Here is a 21,094-nt window from a genome sequence, read left to right as displayed (position 1 = left end):
AGATGTACTACCGACCTCCCAGATTTTATTTCTATGGAAAACTTTCGTTTGCACAAGCCCAGCACTTAGCTAAACTGTCACACTCTGTCAGTGCATGTGATGGCCATGTGAAGCCTGGTGTGACTTTTTCTTTTTGCTTCTTTCCTTGGCATGAGTTTATGCCTTGGCTTCAAACTCAGCCTGCATGGTTCAGACTTGGCTGGAGAGCCTGGACAGGGACTCCTGACAGTGTTTCTAAAAAAAGAAAAGAAAAGGCAGCGACAGAACGGGGCAGCAGCAGTTTGACTAACACCTAGAAGTTAAGCAATAAATTCCCATGTTAACTGGCAGATTGAGTCTCAGACTCTCTGGCACCTCTTTCCTTGGGGCAGGTCTTCACTACAGGGGAGGGTCGATTTAAGATACGCAAATTCAGCTACGCGAATAGCGTAGCTGAATTCGACGTATCGCAGCCGACTTACCCCGCTGTAAGGACGGCGGCAAAATCGACCTCCGCGGCTTCCCGTCGACGGCGCTTACTCCCACCTCCGCTGGTGGAGTAAGAGCGTCGATTCGGGGGTCGATTGTTGCGTCCCGACGAGACGCGATAATTCGATCCCCGAGAGGTCGATTTCTACCCGCCGATTCAGGCGGGTAGTGTAGACCTAGCCTTGGTTTAATGTAAGCTCAGAGAAACAAAATTAGGGGGATGGCAGTTTTTGCTAATGCAGTACCATGAATGTGCATAGCGGCTTAGACTGGGGCAGAGACCTCATCTTCTATTTGCCTACATTCAGACAAGAGACCAAGGGGAAGGTTGTGGAGAAAGGAGAACAAGGGTTAAAGAAGATTGGGGTTATTTGCGTTTGTTACTCTGCATCGTGTGTGTGTGTGTAATGTATTTTCTTTAAATACTCGCGGCTTGTGGCAGCTGCAGAGACTGGGTGAAATCCTGGCCCCATCAAAGTTAATGACAAAACTCCCCTTGACTTCAGTAAGGTCAAATGTTCATCCCCTGTGTCTTGGCGTAGGAGGGTTCCTCTGCGCTTGCCCCGATGGAGACTCCAGCTACGTGGACTGGGCGGCAGGAGCAGGGTTTGCCCCAGACCGCTGACCCAATGCCTAGCACACTCCTGCCAGATCAAGGCGTTTACGTGGCCTTTCCAGGAATTGTTTGCTTCTGGTTGCTAATCTGAGTCTCTCTTCATGAAAGTCCAAGCTATAGAGCTCTTGACATTTGGACTTTCCTCATCCTCCTGCTTCTGTATGCTCAGAATTTCCTAACAATCCCTTCCTCGGAGCTGAAACCTTCACATTGGGTCTCAGCCCAGAAATGAGGTTTTTGGAGACTGAAAAATATTCTCTCTGATTTCACTATTTTAAACCTGTTCAGCGGCGCTTCCTAAAGCAGCTGTGAGGAAACGAGAGAAACATTTAGACCAGCACAGGGCTGACTCTGCGATAACGGCTAGTTGGGTGTTACCATGAACAGAGAACTCGCTGCTGAGCACTCTTGGGCGGCAGCTACTAACATAGCTTAACGAAGCCACCACCTAACGAAGCTCCGCACCCTTTGTGACTTTGCAAACGTAATTAGCGTCTTTGGAAGGATTGTGTCTTGTGGTCCAAGGAGAAGTTTGCAATCTGCAGGCTGCAGCCCATGGGGGGTGTGGAGACCAGGACAGAGAACTGCATGTTCCAACTCTCTGCTGCTTTCTCAAGCCTGTTTTTACACTACCACATGCTGAGGGGTCAGTGTCAGCAACGGGGCGGTTGAACCTGTGTTGAACAGTGCGACTCCAAGTCTAATAAAGGACAAAGCATCTTCACACCAGTTCGGAAACTGCCGGTTGAGTTTTTGGTTGTCCCAGCTGGAGATACCAGTGCTGATTATCCCAGGAGCTGAATATGGGCAGCTGCCGGCGCTCTGTGCCTCTGAAAATCGGGCCCTAACTGCCTCAAAGCACCCGAAATCAGCAGCCGTTTAAAACATTTGGGCTAGTGTCAACTGAGGAGCCTCAGGTTTCACAGTCTTAGTCTCTTTTTTTAGGTTCCAGCATGTTTAGCGTTGCACTTAGACAAACACATAGCATTGTCTGCTTCCCACCTTCAACTAGTCAGAAGACTGGGATACATACACACTTGTCTTTTGTCTGAGTGAGTGTGTGTGCATGTGTATAATCACATTGAATTAGATATTCTTATTGGGTTTATTTTTTCAGGCCGTCAATGGATTGTTTTTAGAAACACTTGTTTGCAATCTTCCCTTTATACTGCAACGTTTGCAACCAACCTTGCAAGCAATGTATTCTTACAGCTGCCTTTTCTAGACCTCCGCGGCTGGATCCACTACGTACATTCAGCACCTTTGGAAAAGACAGGGACGGCCGACCACCCATCACAGTGACAACCCTCAAAAAAGAAAAATCTGAACTTGAGCAGTTTTTAGATGCAGAATTAACCATGCGGCCAAACGAACTTAATGGGTTCCTACAATCAGCTGCAATATTTGCTTTGCAGACGTCTTTCTAAAGACCGAATTGGCCCTCTAGGTTTTTCATAGCTAATGGATGTTTTCTAATGATGAATTTTTCTTAGTAGTAGCAATCTCTGACGTTCACAGCAGCTAAACTATAAGGGCAAAGCTGGAGACGAGGGTTTTTTAACCATCCTTAACATCCAGCAGTCTCAGCTCGTCCTGTATTCCTCAGTCTCTGAAATCCGCTGATTCCAGATGCTCGGGGGTCGCGTTTCAGCTCGTCTGTCACTGCACAGGGAGTTCTGAACGGACCTGGGAGTTGGGTTCATACCTCTCCGTTCAGCAGAGCAATGATGCCCAGAAGCAAAATTGGAAGGTGCTGGGAACTGCACAAATATTGGGCTGTTTCCAGATCCCTCTTCCAAACTATCCCCCTCCCACCCCCACACACAAGGAGTCTAGCCCTGCTCCACAAAGAAATTGGTCTCCCAGAAACGTTCCTACTGTTTTTGTTGTGGTTTTTTTAATGTCTCCCCTCCTGTGACAGCTCTTCCATCCTGGTGGATTTGATCTGGTTTTCCTCTGTTTAGATGGAAAACCCAGTCTTCAGGTCTGTTTTTTGTAGGACCTTGAAGATGCTATTTTTTCCCCCACACATGGGTGCGATATATCCTGTGGCTCCTGTCCATCCCCATCTCACAGGAGAGTGTGAACATCCGTGAAGTTGGACATTGTTTTCCACCACTCTGTGTACTGCATTTCACCTGTTTGATTGTGACCTCATTACGTTTCGCTGGTCCATTGCAAATGGTTATTTTCCTCTAGGCTAATCCTATTATTCTCCAAAAAGCAACTAACTAAACAAAACTCAATTCTTATGGCATCATAATTTACATTCCTCTGTTTCTTCTCACCCTCATTTCAGCACAAGCACCCATAAAAAAGGTCCCTTTCCAACCCAATCTCTGGCGGTTGTTGGTTTGTTTGTTTATTTTTGCATTCGATTATTCTTTACAGATTTGGACAAGTAATAAATATGGGGAAATGATTTCATGAGCAGTCTCTCTTGTGGGTTGGCTTTTTGGTTTTTGTTCGTTCGTTTTGTTTTTTAATTTCCTTGTAAAACTCCTGTCTCCAAGTTTGAAGTCTGGAAGTACACTGCTTGCAAGATGTCTGTACAGTCAAAGCCCCCCTTTCCTTTTGGTGTCATAGCCTTTATTTACTGAATAGCCCCAGCCCTGCGTGCCAGGCTGACATGTCTCCCTCCTTGCCTTCCCTTCCTTTTTAACAGAGACGGTGAGAGCAATGACCCATGTTATCAACCAGGGAATGGCCATGTACTGGGGAACGTCGCGCTGGAGCTCCATGGAGATCATGGTACTGTGTGTGTCTGTGTCTGTGTGTGTTGGGCGCACGCATGCCCGTGCGTTCCCATTGCTGAAATGCAAGCGCCAGAAGATACGCCATAAATAAATGATCTGTGCGCTGCTGATGCTGAGCAGAGGCCGAGCAGACTGCAGTCGCCAGCGCAAAGTGCCTCTCTGTGGCGTTGTGGGGGGGAAGTGCTGTGTTGATGGTGATTTAATTAGACAGGAGCTGTCAGGAGCCGACTGCTTGCAGATGTATTTTAGCCGTAATTATTTTTAGATCTGATCGGACGACTCATCGGAGTGTGTCAGGCTCGTGCCGTAGGGGGAAAGGGTTCCCTGGACGGGAAAGGAGGTAAACTCAGAGGCACCATGGTAATGGCTTCTGCGGGTGCAGATGTTGGGGTCAGCGAGGAGGACACCTGAGCGGGGTATCCCTGTCGTTGCTGTCACAGGAGTCCCCAGCTTCCCCCCCCCCCTTCTCTCTCCTCACTGGTTTGAGCCGCTTCAGTGAGAGATGTCCCCCTCTGGCACTTCCCTGCTCCGTGTGGTCTGCTGGCTCAATCTGCTCCAACTTTTGGGTGAATTAACATGATTTCTAGCTAAATCCTTTGACTTGAGATTCTCCAGCCAGTCGCCTTTTCCTCTCAATGTGACCGTCTCCCTGGTAACATACAGTTAGAGACATAGGGGCTGACACAAAGTTCTGTCTCCAGGGCAGCATCACAGGAGCCCTGGGGGCCAATCTGGGCCTTTTCGAGCCCCTTCCAGCTGAATTTTGACAGGTCGTGCGGTGGCTACGCTGGCATTAAAGCACGTGTCAGCGCACGCCCAGCAGCAGAGCGCCGGAACGCTCCACACATACAGACCTCTCAGGCTCAGTGTGGGCACCACATTTGGAGTCAGAGACCCCAGAGCCTGGCTCGTGCCCTTTAAAATCAAAGGCAAAGTCCCCACTGGGGCCTGCCAATGGGCGAATCTCCCATAGGACTGGGCCCTCCAGTCCCTGCTTGTTCGGCAAGGCCCTGGGTCCCCGTCAGCCACAGGAACAAATTAGTTCTGTTTCTGCAATGGCCACTCTCTCCATGTCCCTAGGTTTTACTCCCTTTCACCAGCCAGGCGGGGTCGCCGGAAGTCCCAGCCCCAGTGCCGTGGGGATGACCTGGAGGCCTCGCCCTGCTCCGGGAGGAGAGCATGGGGCAGCCCTGCCCAATAGGAAGCGGGGGGATGATGCTGATTTGCATTTATCTTTGTGCTTGCAGGAAGCTTACTCAGTGGCACGGCAGTTTAACCTAATCCCGCCGATTTGTGAGCAAGCCGAGTACCATATGTTCCAGAGGGAGAAGGTGGAGGTGCAACTCCCTGAGCTCTTTCACAAGATCGGTACAAATCTCCCCCCTCCCCCCGAGCCTTACGCGTTCTCCGAGGCTGGCTGGGGGCACAGGTGGACACTCCCAGGGAAGGGAGCAGGAGTCGAGAGGCTCGGTCCTGTGATAAAGGGTCTGTGGATATTCAGCTCAGCTGCCTGGAATGCCCAACCTCTGGCTTTTGTGTCTAGAATTGCCTTTCCCAATGGAACAGTAATCCGGCAACAGGCCCCTGCTTTCCATTGAGGAGGGTTGGGGTTGGCCCAGGGGCATTGCGCACATGGGCCAAGTATAAAAATTGCAATCTAGAGAGAGGCCCAAGCCCACGGCTCCAATCCAGGCCTGGGTCTGAACTTCACAAGGGTTGGGCATGTGCTTTACTTAGCCGTCATGTTTTCCACTACACTTACTCCCCTTCTCAAACACACAGGTGTCTTTGAAGATTAGTAAGTCCTTCTCTGGTTCGTGTTCGCTTCCTCCTAGGGTCTGTAGAGAGGCGAGAATTAGGGATGAACAAATAGGTGATTTTTTTTTTTTAGTTTGGTGGCTGAACCAAAAACATCCAGAAAAAATTCAAAGCTAAACCCTGATTGGTTGTTTTTTTTTAATAATTTTTTTTCTTGTCGAAACGAAAAACTGAAAAGATTTCATTGGGGTTAAACAAACGCTTTTTTCTAAACAAAATGTTGAAACGGTTTGTGTTGGAAATGTTGAAACAATCAGTTTTGACCCAATAAAAAGAGAGGACAAAAATTCTGGAACAAAGTCAGAACAATTTGCTGAATTAGCCCCAACTTCGCAAATGCTTTTGTTGCCTCAAAACTGGCTCTTTTTGGCAAATTAAAAAAACCCTGCCCAGCTGTAGTCAGAGTGCTGCATCGGGGGCCCTGCGGCTGTTTCCCTGACAGCAGACTGGGGTGTCCCGGCCCAGCACTCGGCTCCGGGGAGCATTCTTCTGAGTCCCCACTGCTGACCGTGTCCCTTCGGCACGTACAACATGCCACGTCAGCACGAGGCCCCGTATTCATGGGGCGCTGGGGGGGGTGTTGCTGTTTAAAACATACAAAAATAGTTTTTAAAAAACTGAATAAATGTGCTAATATATGGGGGAAATAGTCATAATTTTAGGGAAAATAAATCTCAGCAGCCGTGTCAGACCTGTTTGTCACCCCGAAGCCATGCTTGTCCCAGCCTCTGCCACAGCAAAGGGGGATCACGCTGCGGGATCTAGCCCCATCTGAATATCAAAGCTCTGGCCAGGCCTAGCTGCTGCTGAGTTGGTGACATGGCCCTTTAGCTGGGGTCTCCTCCACACTGCTAGCCCAGTGTGTGAGCATCATGCCGAGTCGGAGCCACTGGCTTTGGTAATTGTTTAACTTCTGAGTGCCCTGGAGTGGCTGTTGCACACCCTAACCTGGCATTATTTGAGCCATGCCAAGTCGCTCGGTGTCTCTGCTCTGGCTGAAATCCTCTTACAGGATTATGTGTTTATATCGTAATCAGAAAAAGCAGCCTGGAATTAGGAAAGAAATTTTAGGTGCTGAGGCCCAGAGCCCAAACTCCTGATGCAGCTGGACAAACCTTGTGTGTGTGCATGAGACACAGAGACACACACACACAGGTTACCTCTGAAGAGTATAAAACAGCCAGAGAGCACAGGAGAGAGGAGGCATCTTCCTCTTAAAAGTCAAAGCTGAGTCATTTACAGACTTGACAACTCTTCTCTCAAGTTTCACTCTTCGCTTTACTTGGAGGTTTCCAAGCTGCCTTGGGCAAGCCTGTGCTGTGCATCGCTGGCATACGGCCCATTGGTAAAGTAGAAGAGGATTGGTCTGTCTAGCCCTTTACACAAAGATGGGCTTCCAGGGTACAGACAAATGTGTCTCCTGTTCAAACTGCTTCACTAAATAAACCAAACAAAGGAGATTGTAGTTACTGTATCCATGGAAACATCTGTGTTGTCGTAGCAGGGAGGGGCTTTAATGACATATAATATTGATAGGCCGGGAAGGATTCGATTTTTGTCCCCCCCCCCCCCCCCCCCCCCCCCGGCTGTCAGCAGGAACCTGCAGTGCCCTCAGTAAGTATTCTCTCTCTTCTCAGGGGTTGGCGCCATGACCTGGTCCCCGCTGGCCTGTGGAATTGTTTCTGGAAAATATGATGGTGGAATCCCCCCTTACTCTAGAGCATCGCTGAAGGTGAGGAAGAGGCTGCAGCATGATTTATGGGTTGGTGCTGAAGTGCGAGAGATACTGGGTGGGTGGAACGGTGTCTCTTTATCAGCCCTTGCATCTGAGGTTTTATCTTGCAGCCAGTATGGGGTTTTTTTCCTCTTGCCTCCCAGTACATAGTCTCCTTGGTTGAGGCTAGTTTGGTTTCAGGATCATATGAGGGCCACTGAGAGTGTTGATTCTGGTGAGCTGCCCTACCCCACATTGAAGGACAGGCACTGTAGGCAAAACACATTATTTCCCCCCTTGTATATTTTTTGTTTCCTATTTCAATGAATTCTGCACCTGCATTAAGTAATATAGTGTTGGAGGGGATTTCCCTTTAATTAGCCGCCTGCTGCAAGGGTGTGTTTAATTTTGCTGCCGTGTCACAACTGGGAGACCTCACACATTCTGGTTCTTGTGCTAAGCATTCCTGTGTGAGGGTCACCCCGTTACCGAGATCTCTGTGCTAGAACTCTGCTTCACTTCATGTTCCTTGTGCATAAGCCACGGGTTTGGGGGGCTGTTCAGAATCCTTGATATCTTTGTAGTATAGCCCCGAAGATGTATGGGAAGTCCCTTGACCGTATGCCAGAGCGATAGAACACACACACAATAAACCCCATTTCCATTTGGATTGTTCCCTCCGTGTCGCCAACTCCAAACGTGTCTGTGACACTAAGTTCAAGTGGCAGAACCCCCCGCGCTGGCCTCTGGGCCAACTCCCTTGACTCCCAGAAGCACCTTTCCATTGCTTTCAGTGGGAGCTGGCCTCGGTCCCAAGCAAGTGCCGGCGTCAGTCTGCGTCCCCAGCCAGTGACACACCCTCTCTAGAAGCAGGCTGGGGAGGAGGCAGATGCTAAGGACTCTTTCCCCTCTCCATCAATGTGCCTCTTTTCAAAGGGATACCAGTGGCTAAAAGACAAGATCCTGAGCGAAGAGGGAAGAAGACAGCAAGCAAAGCTGAAGGAGCTGCAAGCCATTGCAGAGCGCCTGGGATGCACCCTGCCACAGCTCGCCATCGGTAAGCGGACTGCGAGACACACAGAGCGAGAGAGATCGTCCCCCTGTCCTTTGTCGCTAGAATGCAGCAGAGGGGCACTGGATAAGAATAGCATCATTCCCTGGCATTGATACCGAATTCCAGACCGTCCGACCCAGCTCCTTGCCTCTCTTGTGCCTGCTCGAATGAAAAGCTGCTCTGAGGAGACAGGAATTTCGCTTCCTCTCTTCAATACCCACCATCGCCCTGAGTCAGTCATTGCCTGAGGCAGGTGGAGTCTGGCTCAGTCGCTTCAGAGCAGGGAAAGACCAGCCTGCATGGCCAGAGAAAGCCTAACCGCAGTGCCTTCCCTGCCTGGGCACATCTCCCCCACCCAGCCCGCCTCTCCTGACCGTATAAACATGCTACGGGGTATACGCACACAGCGCCTTGCAGTGAGTGCTTCCACTCTCTGTACGCTTTGGCCAGTTGTGGCCAGAGAATGAAGAGCTGCTTCTGCCGCTCTGCACTGCATTGGTTATGAATGTAAAGAATGACGTGTGTGCTCCGCAGTGAACCCCCTGGACTTAGCTCCCCTAACCCTTTCTGTCACTCCAGCCTGGTGCCTGAGGAACGAAGGAGTCAGCTCAGTTTTGCTAGGCGCTTCCAATGCAGACCAGTTAATGGAGAATATCGGAGCAATACAGGTCAGTTCCCACATACAGCCAGGCAAATGAAGGCATGATCTTTGGCTTGCTCAGAGTTTGAGAGTAACGAACTCCTTATAGCCTTTATAGCGTTAAAAAGAAATTAACCATATTGCAACTGTTGTAATAGAGCAGTGCAAGGTAGGATGTGTCTTGCAGCTGCACTAATGTTGCAGATATTAACAAGGGCTGCTACATTGGGCTAATTTAGTAAGAGGGGGTTTATGAGCCATGACACCAAGTCGAAGTCTTAGAGTCCTTGGATCAGCTTTCATGAGAGCTGTCAGTTGAGCTTTGGATCGGGCCCTTAACAAATCACATGTTTTCCCGTAACAGGTTCTTTCAGTGAACCAAAGTTATTCTGAAAACTTGAAGGGTTGATGGGTTGTTTAGCCCATCAACCCTTCTAGCTAGCAAATGGTACATGACACTGAAGGAACCAATAACGCCTTGAATTCACATCCACGTGTTTTATTTCTTTAAGCATGTATTTCAGCCGTTGGTTTTGGCTGATTTGCTTTCCCGTTTACCTTTGTTTTCCAAAGCGGTCACGCCTGTTACAGTATTTTTTTCCCACGCTATAATTTGTGATTGCAGGGAAGCTCATGACCATCACTACATCAATCAGCCCCTGCTGGTCCCTGTCACAAGTGAGGATATAGATGGTTTTAGTGTTGCCTGCTGGTCAATACAGTTTATTAATGAGCATCTTGTGCATCTCGATAATATGTGCTGTCATTAATACCTGCTTAAACTCCGCCAGTGATCACTTTCCGCTGCTGGCTTTGGGGTATGTTGATAGCTCAAATCTTGCAGGTTGTTAGGTACCTTGAAACAACTTCCTCGTTGACTTACATGCTGATTTTGTTTGTATGTTTGTTGTGTACAGGTTCTTCCAAAATTGTCCTCTTCCATTATACACGAGATTGATAGTATTTTGGGCAATAAACCATACAGCAAAAAGGACTACAGATCCTAACTGTGCCTACTGTCCCCCTGGACTCACTCTCAACTCCTAGCCTTCTGTTTGCTTGCTTAAGCTTTACTGAAGCCAAGTGAAGAGTGTGATTGGCATCAAAAGAATACAACATGGCAAGATGTGTTAGAGAAATTGTTTAAAATGTTGCTGCAAGATGACATATGCTTATTATGTAACATTTATTTTGAATGCAAGAAGAGTCACCGATTGGGAAGGGTATGCCAGAGCTGTGATTTTACCCTAGATGATTGGCCTCTGTGCTTCCTTTTTTAAAAGAAGAAACTACTTTTTTCACAAACACACACAGAATATCATTGCTTTTTGTTAATTCCAGCTCCTATACAATGTGCTTGAATATTCAGATCTGACACATACACCATTTAACTGGAAGAATTATAGTCTCTGTTCCAAAAGCAATGCTGGCTTTACAATGCTCTGGCTAATGTGAGTGTGGAGGACTGTCTGTGGTAACCATCTAGGCATGTTAGAAACAGCTGTTTCGAGAGTACTGCTTGCATCTCCTAACTGGTTCTGTTCTTCAGCTCGCTCTGTATAGATTTCTGTTGGAGAAGATTGTATTTTTTGAAGTATTCAAAGTGAATCAGCCAAGTTGTTGGCAAGCAGGTGTAAGAGTTCATGCGCCACGATTCGGTAGCCTCCCCAAGGCCCGCACTGGGACTGGGGGGGGGGGTTGTCATGGTGCTTCTTTTATTTTTCTGGTGCCTCCTGGTTGACCTTCCGAGGTGGTGTTGCTAATCACCCAAGGCCTGAGCCCACTCAGTTCCAGTCAAGGGGCTTTCTCTCCCTATGAACAGGCTATGTTCTCAGCCCAAGCGCCTGTTGGCCTCAGTGGGCTTCCTGGGCGTTTTGCTGAGGACGGAGTGCAGGATGCAGTTTGTGGCTTTGAACAGAAATGGCGTGTTGGCATTGAAGGCATTCCAGTAAGACTCCCTCACCGTGCTAGTGCTTTTCTCTCTAGCGGGCCGTGCTATTTTAACATGAGCATCTTGCTGGTTTCATTATTTCCTCTGTAATTCACTCAGGTCTAGGTTCTCAATTTAAACTGCAGATTAGCTGTAAATGTTTAGTCTTGTACATGTAAAACAGTGTAACTGCTTAGTATGACAGAGAGCAGAGACCTTCAATTAATCTGTCCAGGAAACATTCGGCTTTAATTTTAGATGCTTGATTTCCTTAACACCCAGAATCTGAGAGATTTCGTAAGCAACCTCTCGACCTGCCTGAGCCAGTCATTCCTTTAAAAGGAGCAGGGCAGACAGGGATTTAGTTTACATGAGTTCCGAGGACAATCATGGAGCATCGTTACCAACTGCACATAATAAATGATGGTAATGAGCAAGGATGTGGGACTAAGGAGTTCAACCCACCAGACTTGCGGCTGTGTCTGGTCTGTGGCCAGGTGCTGCTCAGTAATGTGGATACTGCACACGGGACTGAACGGCTATAGTGCATATTTTTGAGAATCTTTTGCCTTTGCAAACAAAAAAAAAATATTTTTTGTACGTTACAAAACCATTATTCTTGTTTCATATGCCTGACTTGTGTGGGCTGCTCCCTAATATGGTACCAAGTTTCCCCTAAAATTTCAGACTGCATTTGTAGGTACTTGCTTCAGTGCTGACATATGTGCACAGCTATCACTGAGGGAAATATTCAGTTGAGCAGCAGATAGCTTGGTCTCGCTTGCCAGATGAATTACTTTGGTAGACTGCTAGCGTCCCCATTTCCATTAAAGATTAATCTCATCTTAAAAAGGAGGGGACTTTTTCAGGGATTTAGACTAATTGTTACAATGTTGTGGAACCACTGAGTCAACTTGATATAACAGTCAATAAATACATATTCATTTCCTGTCCTAAACTCATAGGTAGCATTGCTAGTGCTGTTAAACGGATGCCACTTTTCACCCTAGAGGTGGCTGCGTTTCATTGTTGGCTATAGGGATCCCTTTAGGATGCTTCTGTAAATAAGATGCTATAGGATAAGCCATTTCACACTAGGTGGTCTGAGATGTAAAAGCCACAGAAGTTTGCATTACTGTAGTAATCGCATACTTCAATTTTTGGTATAATGTTGGCAGTATTTTCTCATAACTATTGCATAGATAACAAGGGGGATAGCTCTTGGGAACTTAGACTACAGATAGGATTCTGTTCCACCATGTGGTTAGGTTTCTGCTAACCTTAGGGTGCAGAATTATTCCAGCACTTATCTAATATGGATTGTCCACAGAGAAGGCAGAGTAATACTTATGAACAATGATAAAGCAACTGTGGTGAGGAATCATTGTTCCCTGGCAGGGGTTAACGTTTTCCAGGACTCTGACTGCATTTATTTAGGTTTTACAAATATTAGTGCTTCTGTTCCGTTTTTTCTCTTTCCAGGGGCAGGTGTTCCCAGCACAGAGCACTTCCCCGGCAGCACTCTGGGAGCTGGGAACTTGCTCTGAAAATGCCCTTGCATTTCTTGAATTAATTGGCACTACCCAAGCAGTGCCTGTTTGGCATTTGCGCAGAGATTGTGTGTGTGTACGTGGGTCACACAAACCTCTCTAGCACAGCAGGATCAGAGCACTGACCTAACCCACAAACAAATCACCCACATCTATTGGCAGGGCTTGATCTGGTTCCATTAAGGCATTTTAAAACAGCCCTTGGCTGTGTCCTCCCAACACCTTAGGTTACTGCAGTGGGAGGAGAACCAGCTACCTCATGGAAAGCTGATTTGCTCTGAACATTTTTGTCTTGCTCCTTTTTAAAAGGCATTTCTGCACCCCCCACTGGACTGGTCTCTTTGCAGCTGGTGGTGTGGGCTCGGGCTGTGTCAGCTCCGTGCCCAGTCCGGGGGTAGCGGCCTTGGCTCAATCCCCAGTGCAGATAAACAAGTTGTGATTTGCACCAGTGCAGTTTATTCCTGATTGACTTTGCAAATTAGATTATGAATGACACCTGCTTGTGACGCTGCTGGTCTGCAGCAGGGGTCTGAATCCCCAGCCCTGGCTGTAACCTCACTGGGGCCCAGATACAGTGCAACCAAAGGGCCCTACGACTAACGTGCGCGATGCCATCTTGCCCAACCACTGCTGTTCCTGCTCCCCCATCACCATCCAGCCCCAGCCCCAGCCCTGTTGTAATCAGTCCCTGGTTATGGCCCAGAATGCTGCTCTGAGGACTCCAATCCCAGCGTCAGCATCTGCTCTACCTGCCATTTGTATCTGCTCCATAAAGCATGGCAGGACTCAGGCCTGGGCTCCTGCTGGAAACGCAGACGCTGTTCACTGCATTGGCGCTGCACTAGCAGAGAGGGCTGGGACCAGCAGGAGACTTGGGGCTTTTTTGGTTTGTAAAGAACCTGTTATTTACTTCTTGGCAATAACTAAGCCCCCGTGTGGCGTGGCCGAGTCTGATACCAGACAAGAAACAAGGAGCTAATGTTACACAAGTGTTGGTCATGGCCATTTCTTCCTCAGTCTGCGCACCCCGTACAGAGCCTGGCCACATGCCGTGGCCGGCAGTCCTGCACAGCTGTGACCAGCCCATTGTATTCCAGGCCTCAATACTGACTCCAGAGGCCACGCAGGGTCCTTCGGGCCCGGGTGTGAGCGAGTTGGTCACACGGGTTTTACCAAATGCCTAACGCCATCGTTACCTGCTGACAGCGCTGGGCCAGTGCGTCAGTCAGTGACGCTCGGCTCTGCACTTGCATTTCAAGAACTGACTCAAGGGATTGGCAGGACTGATGACTGCAACCCTCCCCCCCACACCCCTGGTCCTTCTGCTCCCTGGGGCATAGGATGCCTGTTCCTAACCCAGTGTAAATATATATTTACACGGAATGGGCGAGCCCGCTGCTGTGAGCAGGCGAATAACCGTCTGGCTTATGGGCCCTGCAAAAGGGCCCACTGCTTGGGTATCGGCTGCCCTTTGGCGCGGTGAGTAGGCTAGTCAGGGAGTAATTGCCTTTGATGGTGGTGTGAAACCCCAAACACATGCTGCAGGAAAGCGCAGGGTGTTGGTCTTGCTCCCCGGTGGCGGGGGGGGTTCAGGTCTCCCCAGCGTAAGGAATGGGCAGAGAAAGTTCCCTGGCAGGGAGAGTGTAAGGTGGTGACTCAGCCTTGCCTACAATTGCACATTAGCGGCTGTTATTTGTCTGGCTTGTCTAATGTTACCTGCAGCCCCAGCGTCCCTAGGGGGCACGGTGTGGGGCTGCACCTGTTCATGTGAACGTTACGATGCAAAATGAAAATGGGGCAGGAACCACCCCCAGCCACCAACGCTTGCTCCTGTGGCCCTTGAGCCTCCCGTCCAGGAGCTGTTCAAGGACTTTTCCGGTCTGAGTCTCCATGTCCTACCCCAGGGGGGTCTCTCTGGTTCCTGTGTACGAGGAGTGTAACGGGGGTGAGCAGGTGAGTTCTGGCTGTTGTGTGTGCTAATGTGCTTTCGCGGCCTGGCAGCGAGACCTGCTATTTACCATGGAAAATTCCGCTGCCCCCAGTAGCTTGTTATTGTCCTGTCTGACAGTCAATCCTTGTATGTAAATAAAGCGCTTTCTTTTTATATGTGTATATAGAGAGAGAGACGTATCTAGGACTGTGATTATTACATTAGCTCTAACTGCATAACCGATAGGCAAAGCCAGCTGCCTGCATTGTGCTGCTGAATGATGATTGCGACTGATATTCAGCTACTGTATTTATGGTATGACAAAATAAAAGGCCAGCCTGATGTGTCTGTAGGAGGGTTTCCTTGGCTGCTTTGGACCGAAGCCGTTAGCTGCTGGGAGTCTGGGCTGCATTAATCCCACCGGGGGGATCCTGCACCATCCCATAACAGTGCCTCCCCATGCCTGTGGGGTCCCTGCCGTGGCATTACTGGGGCACATCATGTGGCTTCCCCTGTTCTCCAATCCCAGCCTAGCGCTGCAGGTCCCCAAGTGGTTCCTATGGCTGCATGTTTCGAGCAAGACGTGATGTCCCCGGAGGGGAAGCAGCCATCACCCCTCTCTGCACTGAGGCTGCAGAAACAGCTGTTTGCAAGCCCTGCTCAAGCTCAGCTCGCACGCCCCCTTGCGCCCAGCAGCTTTCCAGGCCATGGCAATAATTCGGCTCCTTCAGCCTGTAACCCAGGTGATCAATCGTCTCAGAGCTGAGCGCAAGGTGCCTGTATTTCTGCTAATGCGCTCTTCAGAAACCACCAGGGTGCTGAGCCTTTGGAGGAAGGGAATTTCAGCAACTCTCAGCCTTTCCCTCCCCTTCGTGAGAAGCCAGAGCCTGTGCAGGCATGTACCCACCCAGAGCACACTTGCTGTCTCCTGGAGGCGGAAACGCCTCCTGCCCTACTGACAGAGATGAAAGGGTGGGTGGAACATTGTCCTTTGGTGGTCAGCAGCCCTGCTCTTACTGTACTGATTGTGTCAGACCTACCTGAATATGCGTTCGTGGCACTGCTTGGTAACCTACTGCGCTTTCAAGTGACTCATGGGGGCTGAAGACCCCCCGAGCTGCCTACAGCCCTTCATTGGCCCATTTCCACTCTGCTGCAGAGGCTGTAACAATAAAAATAATTGGGAAACATTTTTGTTGACTCCTTTTTTTAAAGGATTTATTAAAACACAGAAAACAAAAACAAATCCACACAGAGTACAAAGTAAAGGTGATTCGTGTTGGCTACAGCCGCCAGAAACGCTCCTACAAAAGGTCAGCACGGTTCATTGAGTATCACAAAATAACAAACCAAGAATCATGAAGGCAAAATAGCTTTAAATGCTTCCGGTTTTCCCTAGTCTATTCCCCGCATCTTCACTGCCTTAGTCTGTATTTCACTGGAGCTTTCACAACTTGCTCAAAATTGTTGCATAATCGCGTCTGGGGCAGACAGTGTTGTTGGGAGGAGTGAATACTGGCCCCAGTGTCCAGGCATCAGCGCCTTTCCCTGGTACAGTTACTGGTAGGAATCTACTTTGTAGTAGAAAAAAAGCAGGTTAAAAAGCTTTGTGGGGTGAGTAGGTTGGGGGGGGGCAGTTTTAGCTAGTTTATCATAACCAGCCATGAGAGCCTTTTAAAACTCTCATCTCATTTGGACTGGGGGAGGGGGGAGGTGATGGGCAGTCAGAGGGGGTGGGGGGGGTGAATGGAAATGGTTCAAACACAGCCTAGTGGCAAGTAATCTTACCCCAAACAAAACAAAACACTGCTACAGGAAATCTAGCCATTCAGGAGGGAACCATCACAAACAAACTTTGGACAGAAGAACACACTGGTAGCTCTGTAAACATCAGAGATATGAAGTATGAGAGTTGCTAATTTCCCCTCCATTAGAAGCCTTTGCACTCATTAAAAATCTTCTTGCCACAACATAAGGTGGCAGGCCACACTGCATCGGCTGCCTCTGCACTAGACCGGGGCCTGCCTGCAGAGACGAGGCTAATGTTTGCAACTCTCTTCAGTGTCTGCTTCCAGCAGCTGGGTCTCAGGAGCGCCATGCCCGGCTATTACAGAATGCATTTCACCCACCAGTGCATGTGTCCCCACCACTAGAGTGCACGCTACATTACCCTTCCCTGTGGGGGACCCTGGTACCCCTCACTGGCCCCTTCCAGGGCTGCCAGGATCTGGGCGTGAGCACTGACAGCCCTTCTTTTTCATGGGTCAGATTGTGCTGGGGGCAGCCAGCCTCCCCGGTGGAGGGAGAGGATGGGGTGCAAAGCTACTGCTGCAGAGTTAATACTGGCCCTGCTGTTCTCAGGCACCATGCTCTTCCTGCCACTGCAGTGCCTTTAGCCCAGAGCGAGGAGGCGGAAAGCTGGCGCAGTGCAGGGAGACCTGGCTTGTTAACAAACCTAGCCAGACAAGCGAGTATGCCAGCCACAGCCTTCTGCGCTGCGTACGCCCCTGCTCTCGACAGCGGCGAAGGGTCCAGAGGAGACCATCACAGATGTGCCCAGAGGCCGGATGTCTTCCACTGTCCCAGCAATCGCTCCCCAAGCCAAGCTGGGGTAGGGCTGTGGGCGAACGCTTCCTCGCTCTGCTCCAGTTCAACCTCCAGAATCCAGCGAACCACCAAGCCCCGGCAGCGGGTTCTGGCGGGAGCAGAGCTGGCTATGCAGTGAGGAGGGGGAGATGGCGAGGTGCAGCGTTTGACCTAGGAGCACTTCCCTGACACTCCTCTCTCCTGTCCTGGCAATCAGCCTCTGTGCCAAGAAGGTGCTGGCAAGGTCAGGTGCGGAGAGGAAGAGGCTCCGGCTGGGCGTGGAGTTCCCCACACACACAACCCTCAGCTAACAGCCTGTGTATGGGGGCAGTGGTGGGGCGGCAGCTCCACAGCCATCCCTGAGCCCTCGGCACTGCTTCGTGCATGGCCAGACACCAGTGCTTGCCCGGCAGCAGCTCTGCCAGCACGCAGGGGCTGGGCGGCTTTCATCACAAGCCGCTGCTGGTCACCACAGGCGTGTGCTGGGAAAGGCAGATTAGAGTGGGCAAAGGAGGTGGTGACAGCAAAGCTGCTCTCTAACAACCTCTCGGGGCACTAGCCTGGGGCAGGCAAGGCAGACGGGCTGCCCTTTTATTCTCTGGCCCAGTACGAAGGAAGCCCCCAGCCCTGTGGCTCAGTAAATGGATACAGCAGACCCTAGGCTTCAGCTAACATAACAGCGAAGACTGCATTGTCAGCAACTCAGCTCTCACACCTGGCTGGGAGAGATGTTTCTTGGGGCATGCAGTGACCTGGCGCCCCGGCAGCCTGCAGGGCAGCCCAGAGGCAGGGACCTGCTCACCAGACCCCTCATAGAAACAGCCTCCTGCTTACACCCACAATCCCCAGCTCCCCACGCTGCGGGTTACCTGTGAAGTCAGATGCCAGCTGTCCGCACTCTGGGCCATGCAGGAAGGTCCCAGGAGGCTGTTCACTTGGCACGTTCTCATGTCTGGCCCACAAGTGTCTATGGAGGTAACTACAGCACCCACATTCTAGCTCACGTCATCCTAACACACCCAGGGCTTCGACCCCCTGAATCCCACGCTGTCTGCTAGCCCAGCTCCATCTGTGTATTCGCTCAGAAAACTGCCCTCCGTCAGCACAGGCTAGGCAATCGGTGTGTTGGATACCGAGCAGTCAGGAAATATAAACACAAGCTCATTTAACCCATTCCCTGCTGGCGAGATCAGTGGAATAGGAGGACATACCAGGCATATCCAGCAGCACAGCAGGTGTGTTCTCCCTTGATGCCTGCGGAGAGTTGGCAGGACAGCGGGCGCATTCTCCCTGCGCATACATGGGACATTTGGCAGCAGAACAGCGGCTGAAGGGCTTGACGTGTGCATGCATTTGCTCAAACACAAAACGGACATAACAATCGAACGAACCTAGGAGGCTACAGAAAAGAATTAAGCCTGGCTCCTAACTGACACCTTTGGGTAACTGGACTAGAAACAGAGCTTCCAATGCACTCTCCCTTTAAATCTGATCCATGTCGATAAAAACAGAGACATAAATACTGTTACTAGATAATCCCGTCAGAATTCAGCCAACATTGTCAAGACAAACTCTTCAAGTCTTCAATAAGAAAGTGCAAAAAATGTACAAGGAAATGAAACCCCCTTCTAAGAAGTTCTTGAAATGGGCTGGGGGGGGCGGTTTGTTTTGAAGAACACTTTAAATGTGAGCAAGGCAGCCCCTGGCCCCAACACCCACTGGGCTGAGAGTTAGTCTTCAATGCAGATGATGTCACCGAGCTTCCCCTTGCGTTCCAAGGCTGCACCATCTTTCAGTGACTCTGCTACTTTTTTATCGGGGTGGCTGGAGGGCGGCCCATTGGGTGTTGCTGCAAGAACAAAAGTGAATGCGTTACAGGCCACCTGGTTCCCATTCACCTCCCTGTCGTGCACGGAAACGCATTACAAGGTGACGGCAGAGCGGGCGTGACTGACCCCAAGGAGCAGAGAAGGCAGGGCCACTGGCCAACCTAAAGGAAACGTTCTTAGAAGCAAGCACACCAGCTGCATTCCCCTAGCCCAGCACCCACGTGCACACACTTCCGTGTTCAGTTCACAAATAAGCACCACCCGATAGCAAGGCAAATGCAACATTTACACAATAAGGTGCTTATGGCCCAGTGCACACGGCTCCACTGCTCGCTCCAGCTCACTGCTAGGAATGCTTGAAGCATGCTGGCTTGTCAAAACTGCTGTCAGTGGCTCTGAGCGGGCAGCTGGCCGGGCCGAGGGGAGAGAGGCACATGGTGAACTCTCAGCCGTCTCAAGCAGTAGCTGAACAGTCAAAATGGAGCGCTTGATGAAAGGGGAGCCTGTGAGCAGGAAGGAACACAATGGTGAAGGCTCGGAGGGAATGGCCCCTGGGGACGGCAGTCGGCAGGACTCCATCTGGACAACTGAGAAGAACAAGCCGCTCTCAGCAATAGCCTGATTTATCACCTTGCACAAGTGGCGGCTGTTTCCATCCCTGGAGCAGCTTTGCTCCCTGCCTGTGGCCTTAAATTGCAGCATGGGCAGTTTAGGGTGGACATTAGGAAAAATTTCCTAACTGGAAGTGAAGCACTGGAATAAGTTGCCTAGGGAGGTTGTGGAATCTCCATCGTGGGAGGTTTTTAAGAGCCGGTTAGACAGACACCTGTCAGGGATGGTTTAGATAATACTTAGTCCTGCCAGGAGTGCAGGGGCCTGGACTAGACACCTCGCGAGGTCCCTTCCAGTCCTATGGTTCTATGATTCCGTGTCTCACACACTGACCACAGAGGGCCATGCCGCCCACCACTGAAACCCAGCCACTTGCGGGGGCAGAACACCCAATGCTGTGTCGATGGGCAGGATGGGCAAGGGGGGGCTGCAAAGGAAGACGCTCTCCGTAGGCAGTTCTGACATGACATATTATGTCATTAGATGAGCCGCTGTTAAGAAATGTAACCTTAAGGGATCTAGTAGTGTAGGGAAGCATTTCTGCAGGGTGGATCTCATCAACTGGAAAGTGCTTCCAGGCGACGCTGGCAGCCCTTGGCTAGCGGGGGCATTGCTGATGGGTAATTTCTGGGTCTCACCGTCATGAACCAGACACCATGTGTTGGGTTTCATTCTATTTTCATATAAAGTTATGATGGCTTGGTCACGTGGCCAGGGAGCTCTGCCCTGCCACTGGATAATGAGCTCATTTCCTGGGTCTAGGAGGAAGCTGCAAGACAGAGACATTGAAAATAGCCTCAGCCACTTGTGAGGCTCGTCCCGTTGTGTCTGGAACAGGAGCTTTGTGCAGAGAAAAGGGGACGCATGCTACTAACTCTTGATTTGGACCAGGATCGGGCTCACGGGCTGTCCCAGGCAGTCCCTGAAGCAATGCCTCGGAGGGCGCTGAAGAATGGCCTCACAGGTGAGACCCAGCGGCGCTCTGAGAGCGAGCTAGCCTCCCAGCACCTCTGGGTGTGTCTGCCCGGCAGTGAGAAGAGAGCCGCCCAGCCCGGGCAGACAGACTCACACTAGCGCCACCCGAGCTAATGCACTAACAGTAGCAGTGTGGACATTGCCGTTGGGGCAGCAGCCAGGTCTGAACTCAAGCGGTGAGCCTGAGCTGCACCGTCTCCACCGCTGTTTTACGTGCACTAGCAGGAGTCGGGCTCCCAGCTGCAGTGCAGACATATCCTGGGAGTGCTACCTCGAAACACAACTGGCTTCCAGCCCAGCCGCACTGACCCAGAGCGCTGCAGGGAGGAGGAGAGGAGAGGAAACCTACTCGAATGATCCTTGCAAAGCTGTGAATTATCCTGGCTAACGACTGCTCGTTGACTGACCGTTCCTATTGCCATCTGACATGACCGCACCAAGCGACCGGGCCAGTAAGCGTTTTCCCAGAGCGTGGGTTATTTGCTGAAGACTCCTTTGCATTTCAGTTGAGATCTAAGGTGAGTTCAACACCACCACGGTAAAACTGCAAGGCAGAAATGGATAGCAGAGCCCCCTGTGTTGCTGTGACCGGTGTGTTCGTTAATGCCCTAATTAG

General features: G+C 50.3%; 2 protein-coding genes across 5 annotated transcripts in view; one reads left to right on the top strand and one right to left on the bottom strand.

The window, feature by feature from the left end:
• Positions 1-14,818, top strand: part of KCNAB2 (potassium voltage-gated channel subfamily A regulatory beta subunit 2) — a 57,623-nt gene extending 42,805 nt beyond the window's left edge. For both annotated transcript variants that reach the window (XM_024207798.2, XM_024207800.2), the window contains 6 exons: positions 3,750-3,835; positions 5,088-5,208; positions 7,296-7,390; positions 8,309-8,429; positions 9,006-9,094; positions 9,984-14,818. In XM_024207798.2, coding sequence (XP_024063566.1) covers positions 3,750-3,835; positions 5,088-5,208; positions 7,296-7,390; positions 8,309-8,429; positions 9,006-9,094; positions 9,984-10,073 — 602 coding nt within the window. In that variant the 3' untranslated portion in view covers positions 10,074-14,818. The remainder of the gene's footprint in view (positions 1-3,749; positions 3,836-5,087; positions 5,209-7,295; positions 7,391-8,308; positions 8,430-9,005; positions 9,095-9,983) is intronic.
• Positions 14,819-16,176: 1,358 nt separating this feature from the next.
• Positions 16,177-21,094, bottom strand: part of CHD5 (chromodomain helicase DNA binding protein 5) — an 83,061-nt gene continuing 78,143 nt past the window's right edge. For 2 of the 3 annotated variants that reach the window (XM_026659981.1, XM_026659979.1), the window contains exon 40: positions 16,177-18,911. In XM_026659981.1, coding sequence (XP_026515766.1) covers positions 18,793-18,911 — 119 coding nt within the window. In that variant the 3' untranslated portion in view covers positions 16,177-18,792. The remainder of the gene's footprint in view (positions 18,912-21,094) is intronic. The other variant, XM_026659980.1, reaches the window with a different exon arrangement.

Source organism: Terrapene carolina, unplaced genomic scaffold, assembly GCF_002925995.2.
Source record: "Terrapene carolina triunguis isolate 2854851 unplaced genomic scaffold, T_m_triunguis-2.0 Scaffold714, whole genome shotgun sequence".
In the NCBI taxonomy this organism is placed as follows: Eukaryota; Metazoa; Chordata; order Testudines; family Emydidae; genus Terrapene; species Terrapene triunguis.
This window is presented reverse-complemented; position numbering and strand designations above follow the sequence as displayed.